Raw genomic sequence first — 13,931 nt, 5'->3', positions numbered from 1 at the left:
CACAGCTAGTTACAGAAAAGCAATGCATACCTGGGCGTGTTTGGAATCTGGAAGGACATCAGCAAGAGGTTGTTAATTTGGCATTATTTGCTTATTCTCTGACTCCAGAAGGCAGGACCCAGGAGGGGAAGAAAAAGAAGATACAGTATCCACTACTCGGCTACTCTCATACTGGCTTCCAAAAAGGAGACCGGGGGAAGATGGTAAAAGAGGTTTCAAACCCCTAAACAGCAGATTATACATTCTTCTCAAGTGAACATGGAACATTCTCCAGAATAGGCCATAAAACAAACTACAATACATTTTAAAAGATTAAAATCATCCAGGGCTTCCCTGGTGGTGCAGTGGTTGGGAATCCACCTGCCAATGCAGGGGACATGGGTTCGAGCCCTGGTCTGGGAAGATCCCACATGCTGTGGAGCAACTAAGCCCCTGAGCCCACCTGCCACAACTAACTAAGCTCGTGCGCCTAGAGCCCGAGCTCCGCACCAAGAGAAGCCACCTCAATGAGAAGCCCGCATACCACAACGAAGACCCAACACAGCCAAAACTAACTAAATAAATAAAATTTAAAAAAAAGATATTGGATTGTATCTGAAGAACTTAAAAAAAAATCATATCATCCAAAGTATCTTCTCTGACCATGGTGGAATGCAATTAGAAATCAATAATGAAAAGAAATTTGGGAAATTCATAAGTATGTGAAAATTAAATAACATCCTCCTAAGTAATCAGTGGATCAAAGAAGAAATCACCAGGGAAATTAGAAAATAATTTGATATGAGTTTAAGTAAAAACACAACATACCAAAACTTATGAAATACAGCTAAAGCAGTGCTTAGAGGGACATTTATAGCTGAAAACTCCTCTATTAAAGTAAAAAGAAGAAAGATCTCAAATCAATAACTTAACCTTCCACCTTAAGAAACTAGAAAGAGAAGACCAAACCAAACCTAAAGTAAGTAGAAGGAAGGAAATTAAAAAATACGGGAGTAGAAAGAAATGAAATAGAGAATATAAAAACAATAGAGAAAATCATGGAACCAAAGTTGATTCTTTGAAAAGATCAAAACAAAACAAAACAAAACAAAAACAAACAAACAAACAAACAAAAAACCTGTTAGCTAGATTGATCAATGGAAAAAAGAGAAAATATCTAAGTTACTAAAATAAAAAAAAAAAGAGGTGGAATCACTACTCACCTTACAGAAATGAAAAGAATTACAAGAGAATATTGTAAACAATTATATGACAACAAATTAGATAACCTAGATGAAAAGGACAGATTCCTAGAAAGACACAAACTGCTGAGATTGACTCAAAAGGAAATAGAGGGCTTCCCTGGTGGCACAGTGGTTGAGAGTTCGCCTGCCGATGCAGGGGACATGGGTTCGTGCCCTGGTCCGGGAAGATCCCGCATGCCGTGGAGCGGCTGGGCCCGTGAGCCATGGCTGCTGAGCCTGCGTGTCTGGAGCCTGTGCTCCACAATGGGAGAGGCCACAACAGTGAGAGGCCCATGTACCACAAAAAAAAAAAAAAAAAAAAAGGAAATAGAAAATCTGAATAAATCTGTGTCAGGGGTCCCCAAGACCACTCCCAGGTTCAGTGATTCACTAAGAAGACTCACAGGACTTAGCATATAGTCATACTCATAAATATTACTTATTACATGCAGAGAATACAAAGGAAAATCAGCATGGAGAAAATCTCATGGGATGAAGTCCAGAGGAAACAAGGTGCAAGCTTTTAAGAGTCCTCTACCTATGGAGTCACACAGAATGTACTTAATTCCTCTAGTGTTGAATTGTGACAACATGTGTAAAATGTTGCCTACAAGGAGAAGTCATTAGAGAGTCAGCGTCCAACATTTTTTTGGAGGCTGGTCACATAGGCACTCTGTACCTAGCACATACCAAAATTCTAGACTCCTAGAAGAAAAGCAGATGTCAGCATATACTTTTGCACAGTTTAGGCACAGTAAGCCACTCTTATTATTTAGGAGATGGTGGAAACACTCCCTAAATCCAAGTTCCCAGATGCCAGCCAAGGGTCAATCTTGCAAGCAGGACTTTCTAAGGAAAGGAATTTCAGGTCTGCTATATTAACTTTTTTGTACAACCTATAACAAGTAAAGATATAGAATTAGCAATCAGAAAATTTTCCACAAAAAACTCAAGGCCCAGGTGGCTTCACTGGTGAATTGTACCAAACCTTTAAAGAAATAACATTAATCCTTTAGAAATTCTTCCCCAAAAACAGAAGATGAAGGAACACTTTGCAACTCATCTGTAAGGCTAGTATTACCCTGATACTAAAACTAGAAAAAGACATCACAAGAAAATTACAGACAAATATCCCTTATGAATATAGATGCAAAAATCCTCAACAACATACCAGCCAACCAAATCCAGTAATATATAAAAAGGATTATACATAACAAGAGGGATTTATTCTAGGAATACAAGGTTAGCTTCATATCCAAAAGTCAAACAATGTAATAATATATCATGTTAATAGACTAATGGACGAAACTACATAATCATCTCAATAGATGCAGAAAAAGCATTTGATAAAATTCATGATAAAAACATTCAACAGGATGGAACTTCTTCACCCTAACAAAGGCCTCTACAAAAAACCTACAGCTAACATCATAAGTAGTGGTGAAAGACTGGGTGGGTGCCTTGCCCCTAAGATTAGGAGCAAGACAAAGGTGTCTGCCCTTGTCACTTCTATTCAACAATACTGGAGGTGTATTGAAGACCAAAGGGCCATTTTCCACATTTTCTGGACTGTTAGCCCCCCTAGGATTATGAGGATGACCGTAGGGAGGGGGAGAGGCACTCATAAAGATATTGAGTGTGTCAGCATCCTAGCACTTGGGGACTAATATTTTTAAAATTTGATTTAGAAAAATATAATAATGTGACATTTCTCACATCAGAGAGCTAAGGTGCATATTCCTACCGTTTATCAGTTCTGTGAAGTTCAAAATAGATGTGGCAATAGGTACATGGGTGGGGAAGGGTCAAAAAGGATGAGTGGGTGCAGGTTATGGTGGGGGGCAGGAAAAGCTTCAGATTGAAAGTATTTAAGCAGAATCTGGGAAAAAATTAAAAATTTGTCAGGTTCATAGAGGCAAGGGGAAGGGCTCAGCATGAAAAAGGGTGTGGCTGTGTGAAGCAGTTTAGCATCTTTGGGGGACATTTAGTAATTTATTAGTGTGGCTGGAGTGGAGGATAGAAGGGGCACGGTGAAAGATGAAGCAAGAGAAACAGACAAGCTGGGTCACAAGAAGCTCACTGACGTAGTGCTATCCTGCTATTCTAGCCCCTCTCAGTATCCCCTGGAGGCTGTATACGCTAACTTCATTCTGATCATTTTTAAAAAAATAGCTCCTGGGACTTCCCTGGTGGCGCAGTGGTTAAGAATCTGCCTGCCAATGCAGGGGACACGGGTACAACCCCTGGTCCAGGAAGATACCACATGCTGCAGAGCAACTAAGCCTGTACTCCACAACTACTGAGCCTGTGCTCTAGAGCCTGTGAGCCACAACTACTGAGCCTGCATGCTGCAACTACTGAAGCCCACACGCCTAGAGCCTGTGCTCCGCAACAAGAGAAGCAACTGCAAAGAGAAGCAACTGCAATGATAAGCCTGTGTACCGCAACGAAGAGTAGCCCCCGCTTGCCGCAACTAGAGAAAGCCCGCATGCAGTAACTAAGACCCAATGCAGTCATAAATAAATAAATAAATTTATTTTTAAAAAATGGCTCCTGGGGGCTTCCCTGGTGGCGCAGTGGTTGAGAGTCCGCCTACCGATGCAGGGGACACAGGTTCATGCCCCGGTCCGGGAGGATCCCACATGCCGCGGAGCGGCTGGGCCCGTGACCCATGGCCGCTGAGCCTGCGCGTCCGGAGCCTGTGCTCCGCAACGGGAGAGGCCACAACAGTGAGAGGCCCGCGTACCACAAAAAAAAAAAAAAAAAAAAAATGGCTCCTGACCTGCCATCACCCCACTCAGCTTGGATTCTTGCTCTTGACTCTTCGCCTAATATAACCAAGAAATTTCCATTTCCCCACCCATTTACAGCCCAACCAGGTCATTGCCTATGTAATTAGACTCCTGCTGGGCATACCTTGGCTTGAATCCTGTCACTTCTGTGGCCAATTAGGGCAGACATGGCCCGTAAAACTCTGGAACGTGTCTCCAGAAACTCTGACATTTTAAGTATGAAACTGAAAGATCTAGGTGGTATTTTCATTTCTTTTCCTAGTTCAGACAGACATGACTTTGTAAGAGAAATGAGGATGTGAAAAGTGAGTCACTAGCTACATAACTGGGACTATGTAGTAGGATTTGGTAATTGAAATGATGTTTTCCTGGTGATGAAAAAATACATCTAGTAAATACTTGGAAAAATTATATATATAATTCCCTACCACATTCCACAAAGTAGTTATCCAAGTTTAGAAAAAGGCAACAACAAAAAATATAAAATAAACAATTAGGGGTATTAGGCACAGGAAAAATAAGGGTAGGGTGATAATAGAGCCAAGATTAGATAAGATCATAAAAATGCAAACCACCCATTTTTGCCAGAAGCTATGCTTATACATACTTGTAAGAAAAACCAGGAACCTGAAAATGAGAACATGGTGGAACCAGCCAACTAACTGAGGGTAAACCAGAAAAATGTATTATAGGCTGTCTAGCCAGATAAAGGATGCAAAAGGGAATAAATGAACATTTAATAACCATCAACCTCTACATTTGAGTGGGTTGGAATGGCCAGAGGCAGACTGTTTTTCCTGCCTAGTATAACTAGCAAAGCTGAAAAATATACAGAAACCATTTGTCTGAAGGCAGTGAGAAGGTGCTGAGACAATAAAAGTGAGAGGTGGCTCCGTCTCTGGAGAAGGAAGAATTCAGAGAGGTGAGGGAAGTATTGCAATTGCTTTTATCCTGAGGGCATATGTTTATTCTGAGTTGGAGGGAGTGGGGGTGGGAGCTGAGAATCTAGGATTTGTACCTCCTGAGGCACTTGTAAGGGAACAGAGAAACTACCAGAACTTTCTGGTGGAGACTTGGAAGGGGTAAGATGGGTGCTCAAGACAACTTCTCACTCAGCACATTTGCCAAATACTGGGGCTGCATGGAGCAGACAAAAACACCCAAGGAGGAAGAAAGCCTCTAGAAGTAGAGCATTTTAGAAGACTTGGGAAGGAGTGATTAGAGTTGGGATCGTCCATGGGGAGGGGATACACATTACAGACCAGGTTTTCAGTGGTAAATCCTAGAGGGCAAGGAGCAAACCAGGGTAGATTGAGACTTAGCAGGACTGCAGTCCAACCTTGACTCAGCATAGCTCCTGAGTGGAAAAGGATGATTTGCCAACACTCTATCTGCTTAGTGCAGGGCAGGATGAACCCTCTCAGAAGGGGCCAACACCAACTGGAGCCTCTACAATTTATTTAGACACAATGAGTATCTTTCACCAAAATATTACCGGGTTCACCAAAAGACAGGACCACATGTCTGAAAACCAAATGAAGAAAGAGACAACAGCAACAAGGCCACAGGTGATCCAAGTGCTGAGGTTAGCAAAGTACCTTGAAATAACTATGATTAGTTTGTTCACGGAAATAGGTGAAAATACGGAGAATTTCTCCAGAGAACTAGAATCCATAAAAAATAAACAAATGGAATTTGTAGAACTACTAACCAACCATTATGTACAAATCATATGCCAGATGTATGCTACGTGCTTTACACATGTAATATTACTTAATCATCTTAAAGACCAGGTATATTTCACGTGAGGTATATCTGTTTTACATGTGAAAGGGACAAGGGTTACTAATATGTTTGTCATGCACCTTCTCCCTTTTTTCCTTCTCTCCCACTCCACTTCTACTCATGAAAGGAGAAGCTGTGTGGGTTCTATTCCTGGATAGTTTAAATAGGTGGAGAGAGATAGGACCTAAGAGGGAGGGGATTATGTCAGAGAGGCTAAGTTAATCTATAGAATATATATATATAAATCTATATATCTGAGAGAGGAAGAAGATAGAGGAACAGGGACTGGGGATACAGACAGAGTTTTAGTTTTTGGGTGTGCGTGTGTGTGAAAGGCTCTTGAAACATCTTCAGGTTAGATATGATTGAGGGGTAGAGGAAGAAACTTTGAAACATGTCATTGTGGGTAATGAACTATGTCCTCTTTGGCGTTCTTTGAAAGCACACATAAGTTAATTTTAAAATTACTTTTTGTCCTCTGGGTAGTGCTTCTTTACATGCCATTTATATAGAGACAAAACCACATGGGACCACTAGATTTGTTAGGGTTACAAATAGATAAATACACTGAGGCTTAGAGAGGTTAAGTATATGGCCTGACTTCACACAATTGGGAAATAATGAAGCTGTCAGGAACCTAGGACCATCTGAGCCCAAAGCCCATGCTTTTCACAGACAATACGAATTACACTTTACCACAACAGATTAGAAAACTGCCTGGCCTTGACTCCCTACAAAGAGAGATAACAAAGGGAGAATTTCTACTCTAAACCTAAATTTGACTAAGCCTGAGGAATTAGTTGGTAAAACGGGGAAGTGGTAGAAATTTCAGGAAAAGGCAACCACGTTTTCCTGGATTCTGGGTAGGCAAATTTATATCATAGACTTTAACCAAAATCATAGGATCATATATTTAAAAACTAATTGAAATATGCTTGTCTTCAAAAAGAAATAGAACACACAAAAGTCTAGTGATAAATACAGGCATCCAGAAAGGCCTCATTGCAGAAGCACCATTTGAGCTGGGTCCTTCAGAATGAGGTAGGATTTGAACAGATGGAGATAGGAGAAGGGACAACACGAAGAAAGTTCAAAGGTAGGGCAAGTTAAAGTTTGTATATTAATTTGGTTGCACTGTATGTACAGGAAGGGGAATAATGGGAGACAAGGATGGAGTTTGAATACCTGGCTTAGGAATATACACTTTAAGTAGGATTAATAGTAAGCCACAAAAGAGATTTAAGCTGAAGAGTGGTAGGACCATTGCTGTGTTTCAAGAATATTAATCTGGTGGCAGATTGGAAAATGGATTGGGAAGGAGAAACACTAAAAGCATTCAGAAAACTTAAGAGATTATTGCAATATTAAAGGAAAGAGGGAAAATGAGGGAAATATAAATTAAAGGAAAGGGCAGAAAAAATACATACAGTAGATGCTATGGGGTTAGAGCAGGCAAGACTTAAGTCATTGGGTGTGATAGTTAGGGGAATGCTTCAAGAAGATTAATCTGGTCTAATGAACAGGGCAAATTAGAAGAGGGAGAGATTGGAGGTAGGGAAGCTAATTAGTTTACTGAAGAAGTCTTGGTGAGAACAAGCAGCAGGAATGGGAAGGAAAGGACAGTTACAACTTATGAGAAAAAAGTTGATACGACTTAGTGATGAAGTGGGTGTAAAGGGAGAGGAGGCTGAAAGTGACTGAGGTTACAAGCCTGGGTGAGCAGACAGTGGTGTGCTGCTATTAACAGAAAGACAGAAGTTAGAATGAGAGGTTAGCTGGAGGGGAACAGGACAATGAGAAACAGAAGCCAGGAGTCAACTAATTACATCCGAGTTTCAAAGAACATGTGAAAGAGGTGTAAGAAAGAATATAAAACCAAGGATGGACTTAAAGGCGTGCTGAAAACTTGTAAAAATAGGATCTGGAAGGTTAAAACGCTAAATAAGTCTGGTCACATAGTAGGAACTCCAAAAATATTTGTTGTTGAATGAATGAGCTGAAGCTTGTGAAGAATTCTTCCCTCCATAACACACCACCTTTCAGGCTTTTTGCTGCTTGGAGATGTCAAGTGAGAAGCAAGAAGGATGAGCCATTCAAACACAATTTTGCTTCTTCCTTTTCTAGGAAAGGAGAGTGGTCTTTGATCTGGTTGAGGTGAAACACAAGAAGCACAAGATGGGTAAGGAGCTACTACAAGTACCTAGTACTAGTTTAAGTGAATTCAAGTCCAGCGATGTACAGAAGCTTGGGGTGCTAAGTGAAGGGAGAAGAAGTAGCCTCAGTGTTGTGATCTGTGTTTATCTGGCTACACCTGGAGTAGGAATTTAGCCAAGGAGTTAAAAGTATGAGATATATAGTCAACAGAACTACATTCAACTACATTCTGACTTGGCCACTTCAGTGGCTGTGTGACCTTTGGTAAGACTTTAGACTGTAAGACCTTTGATCTCTTTAGACTTCAGTCTTCTCCATCTGTAAAAATGGGGACAACAATCTATCTCACAGAATTATTGTGAGAATTAAATGAGGTAAAGTATGCAAAGCACTTGGTTAAGTGACTAGCTCTTAGTAAGTGCTACTGAAAATGGGTATCTTATTAGACATGGGTCAACCACATACTTGTGAGTTTCCAAGGGAGAGGAGTGATAAAGAAGAGGTCTCTTTGGCCCCTACAGCTGTACCTGGCATGTAGTGCTCAATAAATTTTTGTTGAATAAATAAATAAATACAGATTCTCAAACCCCAGGTTCAGAGGCACAGAGACTCCGATCTCATATAATATAAGCCAGGATGGAAGAGGATACTCTTTCCCATCCTTACTATAAACTATTATGGCTACATAATATATTGCCATAATAGTTTATAGTACATACTGTAAACTCCTATGGTTCATTGTTTGGCTGAATTATTGTTCCTCTAACTTTTCCCCTATTTCAATTTAACCATTCCTCTATTTAGGACATTTAAGTTGTTTCCAGTTTCTTACCCTTGTAAATAACACTGAGGTAAACATGCTGGTACCTATATGTTTGCTCCCTTTTCCCATTGTTTTCTTGGGCTATATTCCCAGCAGTGGAATTGAAGTGTTGAAGGGTACCACTTTCCAGAAAATTTACACTCCCTCCAGCAGTGTATTACAATGCAACTGTCTGTTTAAAATATCATGCGCTGTCAGAAGGTACTGAAGCCCCGTGAGAGCAACTTCTCCCGAGTATAGCTCCAAGATCCTGAGGAACCGGGGAGAATATAGTAAATGGAGCTCTTGGGCTTTAACAGTTAGGAGGTATCTGTTGTCTCTGCTCTGCAAAGACAGGAGGTGGGTGTTCTTCAGATAGGAAACAGGAACTCAGCGGGTGGACCTCAAAGGGAGTGTGGGCTTTGAAACAGGAAAAAAGAAGTCTGCTTCTGACAGTGAAAGGGCCACATTACTGTGCTGTCTTGATCTCTCATATCCTACTGGGTCAAACTGTTATTCTATATCCACTTAGCAGTTATACACGTCCTTGAATTGTATTTGCAATTGTTTTATTTTGCTTTCTTGGTGTTGTATTACTGTTTCATGTATATGCTCTTTTAGTGTTTTCCTTTCAGGAAATGGTAAATCAGAAACCAGGCAGTTATTTGATACTTCGCTATTCCTCACTCCCTACATCCAGTCCTTCACATGCTCTCTTTCTCTAAAATACTTCTTTAATTGGTTTACTTTTCTCATCTTGACTTCCGACATCCAAGTCCAAGTCACAATCATCTCTTGCCTAGACTACTGCTGTGCCCTCCTACCTCATTTTCTTGTTTTCATTTTTCTTCTGAAAGTTCATTTCCAAATTTTGGCACAATTAATTGTTTAAAAACTTAAATAGATGATGTCATTTCTAATGATTTCTTTTTGTACGTAAAGTCCCACGTCGTTTGTGGACTACAAATCTTTGTATGATTTGACCCCTGCTCACGTTTGGCTGCTCACCTTTTGGCTGTCTTGGTCCTTGCTCTTTTTGTTTCAGTCACAGTGGTCATTCCACGCTTGACTTGAGGATCAGCTCTTTCCGGCCTTTGGGCCTTTGCACATGCCTTTCCCTGCACCTGGAGTGCTCTTCCTGCCACCCTTCACCTAGCTAATTCCCATTCATGTGGCAGATCTGTTTAACTGTCACCTTCACAGAGAGGCTCTCTTACAGCAATCTCTTATTTTCCCTCATAAACTTCTCACAGTTAAGAATATACATATTGGGGCTTCCCTGGTGGTGCAGTGGATGGGAGTCTGCCTGCCAGTGCAGGGGACACGGGTTCGCTCCCTGGTCCGGGAGGATCCCGCATGCTGCGGAGCAACTGGGCCCATGTGCCACAACTGCTGAGGCCTGCATGCCTGCAGCCTGTGCTCTGCAGCGGGAGGGGCCGCTGCGGTGGGCGGCCCACGCGCCGCAACGGGGAGGTGGCCTCCCGCTCGCCGCGGCTGGAGGGAGCCTGCGTGCAGCGGCGGGGACCCAGCACGGCCAAAAAAAAAAAAAAAAAAAAAAAAAAAAAGTATATACATATTTAATTCTGTCTCTTCCGTTAGAAAGTTTCTTGAGACCATAGATAATGTCCATCATAATAGACTGAATATCTAGGGCTTAGCACAATGTCTGGCACAGACTAAGTGCTCTTCATTGAAATAAACCATAATGTCCAGCACAGTGACAGGAAGAAAATAGGGTTTCAAATATAGTTACTTAAGGAAAATTCCCTGTTGCCATTTAAATGTACAAAATCAGGGATTTTCAAGTTTAGTGTCATATAACTGAATTCAGGAATTATTCTCTATAGCGTGAAACCAACAAAGGCAAGTCATATTTAATCCACATTTCAGAGTAGGTCCAGTTTTTCCCTGTCCTCTGGAAGACTGGGACAGGTTTGGGATCAGGGCAGGATTAATTAGCTGCTTCTCTGTGTTGGGTACTTTAACACTCTTCCTCTTCTTCACTGGGTGACATGGGTACTCACCAGTAGGCTGTGACACAAAGCATGGAAATGCTGCTGATTTGTTTCCAGCTCATCCCATTCCAGCTGCCAACAGCTTGTGGGTCTGAGGATGAAGGGGAGTCCATATGTCAGTGACTCACAGACCCCAGTGGATTTTAGAGCCCTGGGAAGAGACAATGGCAGTGAAAGTCTCCTCAGAGATATCCAGAGCCTCGACGCAGATCCACTTAAATTTAGCTTAAGTATAAGACCCTATTGTGAAATCCTTTAGGTTTGGGCCTGTGAATTATTCACCTTAGTAAGGCTAGCACCTATCAGGGTATGTGGCACACAGCAGAGTCTCAAAGCCTGTTAATCAATGAATGGAGCGGCCCTCACGAGGCCTCAAGACTCTGCTGGATATTCCCTCTCCTGAGCTCATTCTGTCCCATTCATTCCTGCTGCAGTGACCACATCACGCAATAGTTGCTAAACATCTGCATCCCAGGCCTAGTTCTTCCGGGGCAAGGTGCTGACAGAAGACACATTTAAGAAGAGGGTGCGTTTAAGAAGGCTCCCCAGCAGCATCCATGGTCGCAGACCCACGGACAAGCTTACTCAGATAACTGCACATGGTACTGTGACAGGAACTGGGAAGCAGTAAACATGGTCTATGCCACCATTGCTAATTCCACCCTGGAACTGATTCTTCTGGAAACAGGAATTCTAGTAAAGAAATGGGAAGGTGGGGTAGATCCTATGTGTCACTTGCTCCTTGAAGGTCAGATCTCTGTCATGATGGTATTCAATAAACCTTGACTGAATGGATAAACATCATTCTGCTGATCTTTTTTTCTTTTTTCCTCTGCATTCTCAGAGACTATCTGGATTTCCAGTTCTCATCCAGACTTCAGAATACCCTACTGAGGCACATCTTCCACAGTCTCCTCATTCATCTCCACATACTAAGCAGCCTGACCTTACTCTTTCATGCCCATACCTGTAGTTGCTGCTTTGGAACTGACTCCCTGCTGCCTGACACTTGGGGATGCCCTTTACCTCTGTTCTTCCTAGCTGTGGAACCAATAAGAATAAATATTTGCATGGATGGGAGAGGTTCTCTTGAGCCATACTTGATCACCCGGAGCTTGTAACAAGATGCTGATGATTGGGAAACCATCTGGTAGAGGGTGCTGAAGTCTCCTTTGGGGTCATCCATTCTCAAGGAGCCATCAGCTGTTCCAGGGAGCAGGGACGGGCTGAGAAGTCGCTCTTGGAGATCACATTTCAGGCACACTACAGTAAAAACGGCATTGGGGGAGGGATTGTTTGTCACAAGTTACTTCAGGCTATACGATTAAGAGAGAACATCTGCCACCCAATTCCACCTCCACCCGGCAAGTAAGGGCTGGGAGGAGGCCAGGGACTGGACAGAGGAAAGTACATTGGGAAGGCAGATCACGTCTGGAACAGTGTTGCTCTACACAGCAGGTCGCTTATTTTCTGGGTGTGGCATGATTTTTTTCTTATTTTACTTCTGGGCTGGCTGAGCAGTTGTCTCGTAGTGAGATTTCTGGCTTGAGATCGAGTCTGAGAGGAACGTGTGTTCTCTGCGGAGGAGGCGGCTAACACTGAAATATGCAGGGCCTTTTGGCGATCACAGAAGGAAACTTTGCCCCTCCTGCTTCCCTGTGGCTAAGCTTTGGCAAGACTGCAGGTCAGATGAAGGAAGAACAGGAAAGCAGAAGTCAGGCAGTCAGCTGACAGCTACTGCTTCTCTGTGAGCTCTTCTAGGGACATTCGAGGGAGGGAGAGGAATAAGTTCCTGAAATAGTTTATTTTTTAATTCCCCAAGTGAATAGAATCTTTGGGCCTTGGAACATGATTGCGGCACCAGACAACAGTTCTGGGGGGCCCTCGACTAACTGTGTATGGGTTATTCATCTGCTTCTGTATTAAGCTTTTGCTCCAGCAGGTACATTCACATGTCACAGTGTACAATGTTCTGTTGCACTAGATTTGAATCCTTGATATTATGAAGGTTTTAAATAAAATGTATATCAGGTTTAAAAACTGTTAACAAACTATGAATATATGAGTGCTGTGTACTTGTGAGAAGGCTAGTAGTTGATGTCAGTGATTTATGAAATGACTGTAGTAACTGCAACATGAGGTAAAAATGAAAGTAGAAATAATGTAGAAAAAATAGGATGCCAGAATAGGTGTCAGATCTAGCTGGCCCTCCTGGGCCTAGCAATCAGACCTAGACATCAGTTCTGGGTGAGACAGCTCTTGGCCAGGTGTGTCCTAGAGCCCAGGAAGTGTAGGAGGGACTTCGCCTAGGACTCCAGCTTCCCCTCGTTTCCTCTGTGCCTGACTGCTCCATTGTTGGGTCCCTGGGCTTTAGGACTAGATGGCTGTGCTCATCTGGCTTAGGTTCTCAACTCTGGTTGCAGTAAGAATCACCTAGTGAACTTGCATATGGTACTGATGTCTGGCCCCTACCTCACATCAATGAAATTGGGATCTCTGGGGATGGAGCTGATATTGGTATTTTAAAAAGTTCCTCATGTGATTCTTACTGTAGCCAGGGATGAGAACTGCTGGAATTGTAGTCTCAGCAATGTTCCAAAGCTGGGAAAAATGTTTTACCAGGGCTAGAGTCTAGAACCAGGTATGCTTCTCACCACTCAGACTCAGGTGCAGAGGTGGCAGACCCCAAACCCAAGATATGGGAAAAGACACTCAGCTGAGGTAGACTATGCACTGTGAAAAAGAGGCCTCTGAGGGAAGCACCTAGAGAGTGGCTGAAGGGCCCGAGGCAGCTACAGAAGCCGGTGGTGTTGGGTGGAGAACCTTGTAAGGAGCAGTCAAAGTGAACATCTGAGGAGCAGTCCTCAAAAGATTCTATAGTAGGAGAGCTCAGTGTTTTTGTCTTGTTTTGTTTTATTTTTTTGTGGGGAACCACATTTCCAGAAATCTACATATGGGGCAATGCATCAGTTTTGTAAATAATGGATAACTATGATATGGTCTTTATTGTGCTTGCTTAAACTCTCACGTGGGTCACACCCACCCCAGAGGAGGCCTACTTTCTCTGGACCTCATTCCAACTTATGCCTGAGCATCTGGATTCCAGTGAAGACCTCCTCAGCAGAAGAGTCTGGATCTAAGTTCTACCACCCATCCTGAA

The 13,931-nt window shown here is 42.5% G+C and overlaps 1 protein-coding gene across 7 annotated transcripts in view; it reads right to left on the bottom strand.

Moving 5' to 3' along the window:
* M1AP (meiosis 1 associated protein) overlaps positions 1 to 13,931 on the bottom strand; it is a 95,976-nt gene that overhangs the window by 9,039 nt on the left and 73,006 nt on the right. For 6 of the 7 annotated variants that reach the window (XM_082643054.1, XM_082643057.1, XM_082643053.1 and 3 more), the window contains exons 6-7: positions 11,872 to 12,034; positions 10,781 to 10,922 (exon numbers count right to left, since the gene is read on the bottom strand). In XM_082643054.1, the coding sequence (XP_082499180.1) occupies positions 10,781 to 10,922; positions 11,872 to 12,034 (305 nt within the window). The remainder of the gene's footprint in view (positions 1 to 10,780; positions 10,923 to 11,871; positions 12,035 to 13,931) is intronic. The other variant, XM_082643056.1, reaches the window with a different exon arrangement.

The sequence above is a fragment of the Mesoplodon mirus genome (assembly GCF_964341445.2).
Source record: "Mesoplodon mirus genome assembly, chromosome: 14".
Taxonomy (NCBI): Eukaryota; Metazoa; Chordata; class Mammalia; order Artiodactyla; family Ziphiidae; genus Mesoplodon; species Mesoplodon mirus.
Note: the sequence above shows the minus strand (reverse complement) of the source record. Positions and strands in the feature narration are given on the sequence as shown.